At 27.9% G+C, this 3,893-nt stretch overlaps 1 protein-coding gene across 1 annotated transcript in view; it reads left to right on the top strand.

Annotated features, from left to right (window-relative positions):
- The window catches only part of Fbxl7 (F-box and leucine-rich repeat protein 7), a 33,026-nt gene extending 31,255 nt beyond the window's left edge, over positions 1 to 1,771 (top strand). The window contains exon 6 of the mRNA XM_013310376.1: positions 386 to 1,771. Within this exon, the coding sequence (XP_013165830.1) occupies positions 386 to 598 (213 nt within the window). The 3' untranslated portion in view covers positions 599 to 1,771. The remainder of the gene's footprint in view (positions 1 to 385) is intronic.
- The last annotated feature ends 2,122 nt before the right edge of the window (positions 1,772 to 3,893 follow it).

The following is a 3,893-nucleotide window of genomic DNA, read 5'->3' as shown; positions in this document are numbered from 1 at the left end:
AAAGAGATTAAACGGTTTTCAGACCATAACAGAAAGACAAAAAAGCAAGAGACAAAAAATAAATAAGTAAATAAATAGATTGTCAAGTTGTAATAAATATAAATTATTTATTTAAAAGTGCCGATTTTAAGATAATTCGATTTTATATTGCTTTTTTCTGATAACGATTAAATGACGCAAAGTTGTATGTTAGTTTTTAACTTTAAATTTAGAAATTTAACTTTTGTAAATTATATTCGGATTTTTATTTTTCATAACAACAAACAAACCTTTATAATTTAATTTCTATACAGATGAATTAAGTTCAAACCATACTATCAATAAAAATCTATATAAATATATATTTCAGATTTAATCATAATTCTAATGCTAATTAACATTTTAGATTCTAGCACGTTGCTGTCCTAACCTAAAGAAGCTAGCACTGCGCGGCTGTGAACTAGTCGGTGACGATGGACTGGAGGCTGTAGCGTACTACTGCCGCGGTCTCACACAACTCAATATACAGGACACGCCTGTCACGCTGCGCGGATATCGCGCTGTTAAAAAGTACTGCAAGCGATGTGTTATAGAACACACCAATCCTGGATTCTGCTGACGACGTGAGAATATACTAAAGTGGTAGATTACAGAATCGAAAACATCCTTCTGTTTTTGGTAATAAGGGTGTGCATTCACTGAAGTGGTAGAACATAATACATGGTGTTCAAACTGTAAGTAATCCATGGAATGTTTTCTAAGGGGTGTTTATAAAATAAGTGATAGTTTTTGATTATAGAGTGAGAGACTAAAGGGCGATGGATTTCTGTAGAACGATAAAGGTGTACACACACTGAAAGCAAATAAGATTGTAAATACAAGAGACATTTTTTATAAGGTGTGCACACACTAATGTGATTTTTTTTCCATCAAGGAATCTTCAATTTGTATGCGATGTTTGACGTATAAAATTGACTATTCGCGTATAGCGTAGAGACGTCAATTTACTTTATATTACAGTATTACAATAAGTCACAATGACTATGGAGTTTGTGTCTGCCAAAATTCAAGTCACGTAAATTCACTTCCCGTCCGAATAAGCCGCTGTGAAAAACGGACCCCGAGGGTTGTTTACTGTTAAAAATATCTTTGCGTTGTCAATACCAGGCTAAAAAGAGACATATATAAAATATTGATGTCTCTTTCTAGCATGTTATACCAATTTTTTTAGAATTGCGTATTTTTTTTGACAGTGAAATATTCAAGGTCGAGTTTTAGAAATATTCTGGATACTAATCGTTTAATTTCTTTCTTTATACAAGTATAATTTTATAATTGAATTAAAGGGTTAAAAGCTTTAATTCTGTATAAAAAGCTCATTGTATACTGCGGTAATGTCAGCGTCAGAGAACAAAGCTTTTATATCAAAAGCTTTTTAAATAAAAGCTCGTGTTCATGACGCGTTTTAAATTATTTAAAGTTGAATACTATTTGTTCAAGAGAAATTGACGGGTTAAAATGTAACTTATTTTCCAATATTCGTCGTTTTAAAGGTTTAAATTTGATGTATTGTGCTACAGGATGATATGCGGGATTTTAATTACGAAAAGGTACATGGTGTTGTATTTTACGAATACAAAAAGATTGGGAGCAATGTGCAAAAAATGTTTATTTAAAGTTAATTAGTTCTCAATTTGGAGTGAATATGAATGGTCTAAAATCTTGAATTTTAATATAATAAATTTCCATTTATCCATATGTAAATAATATAAGAATATACAATTTTTGTATTATAAAGGCTTTAAAATTGCTATTTATACTAAGTTTAGTATACAAATGTATGTAAGTTGTTTTTTTTATATTTTTTTTTATAAAATTGTAAATAATTAAAAAATTGAAAAAAATATATAATTTTGGTGCAATTATCGAAAAATATAAAATATGTGCTCAATTTATTTGCAATTTATCAACATAACATAAATATGAAATTTTAAAAATTACATAATGTGCCATAGTTATAAATTGTCTGAAACATATAAGATTTTTCAAACGATTTAACTGAAATATTTTTTATAAGAATTTGTAAATAATCAATATATATAGTTTCCTATAAGATAAAGTATTTGTAATATAAATATCTTTAAAAGATATTGTTTATATTGTAAAATTATACTTTTGTATTAATTAACTCAATTGCCATTGTTGATTCAGTTTATAATATAAATTATAATTAATACTAATAAATTGTTTCATTATACAACTGTATTGTCATACAAAAAAGGTTACATTTGAATTACAAAAACTAACAACAACAACGCATCTGCGGTTCCTCTGGTATTGCTGATGTCCATGGGCGTCGTTGAACACCTCGGTGTTCCCGTTACTCGTTTGCCTCCTTCTGTGATAAAAAAGTTACTAAAAAAAATTCATAGGACAATAAATTGTCTTTGATTTTTTTTACCAAATAAAAAATTAAATTGTTATCTAGATTTAAATCATAACAATAAATTAGAATTACAACTAAATAACTTATTAAAATAATTTTGGCTCTAATTTTTAAACCTTTGCGTAAAAAATTAAGCATAAATTGCAACTTAATTATCTCGAGCGTTCTTTATAAGGTTCAATCGCATTAGTGATTTATTTAAGGCAGATTCAACTTAGAATGACTACGAAGAAATCCCACAATAGTGGACTGTCAAAGAAAATTACACTTCGAGAGATCCAACAAGATAAATTACAAGATGCTGGGGGTGCCTTTTTGAATAGTCTTTATTCTATTGACTATGGAGTCCGTGGTTAAGTGACTTAAAAGCATTCTGAGGGCATACAATGCAACCTAATGAGGTTGAACGACACTATTACGTGCATACAGATAATAAATACTATATCTTTTAATATAAAAAATATTTTTATTCATTACTACCTCTTGCCTGCTTAATTAAATAAAACATTGGTAGTTAATGTGTTCTTCCAGACCGTGTTCTACATGCAACTATTCAGATACGTTCTAATAAACATCCATCCATCCATACATTCCCATTTATAACACAAGTAAAATTATTTTTATTTAATATTAAAAATAAATTTAGTAATTCATATTAAATTATTTAAAAATAACTGTAATTTAACTTAATTAATTTTTATAAAACGGTGAATAACAGTTGAACAACGAAATAATTAGAGAATTAAATTATTTTCAATGTTTGTCATATTATGTGACTGGGAACACCAATCAGAACGCGATGACGTCACATCCGATCTGTCATAATCAAGTTAACGAAAAAGGCGAGGGTGATATGTTTCTCCTGAAAATTATCACAATGAAGACTAAATTTATCAAAAGAAAAAGTTATAATTTACTGAAGACTTTAATCGTGATAATTTACTTTCGTGTAAACAAAGATTTTAGTGCATCGGAGCTCAGAAACATAAAAATGATTTAGTAAGTACCTTTAATTTATATTTTAAAAAGTAAAACTAATTTTGCGTACTAATTTGTATTATTTCAGAAATTATTTCGCTATTTGTATTTAGCAAATTACTTAATGTACTTAATACTTATCTTTTGCAAAATAACTAAAACAACTTTATAATAGAAATGAAAACATCAATTTTAATTTGATTTTACATGTGTGTGTTTTTTCCGTGATAAATGTATTACAATTTGTTGTCCCTGGTTTTTCGAAACGAATGAAAGAGATGACAGTATGTTTCTATACAAGACATTTGATGGTGGAAACTAATTCTTAACAAGGAGATGAAATAGAAGCCTTGTCATTTGATAAGTCTTCGTTCTCATCTCGGAGACGTACAATTAATTATCGGGCTTCAATGCTTGCGAGGTTATTTTTACCTTTAAATTTTTATTTATTTTTTGTATATTTTTAGAAGTAATTTTATCGTATTTAGCT

Source organism: Papilio xuthus, unplaced genomic scaffold (assembly GCF_000836235.2).
Source record: "Papilio xuthus unplaced genomic scaffold, Pxut_1.1 DF827714.1, whole genome shotgun sequence".
NCBI classification, from domain to species: Eukaryota; Metazoa; Arthropoda; class Insecta; order Lepidoptera; family Papilionidae; genus Papilio; species Papilio xuthus.
The sequence above is the reverse complement of the archived record's forward strand: the minus strand, read 5'-3'. Positions and strand labels throughout refer to the sequence as shown.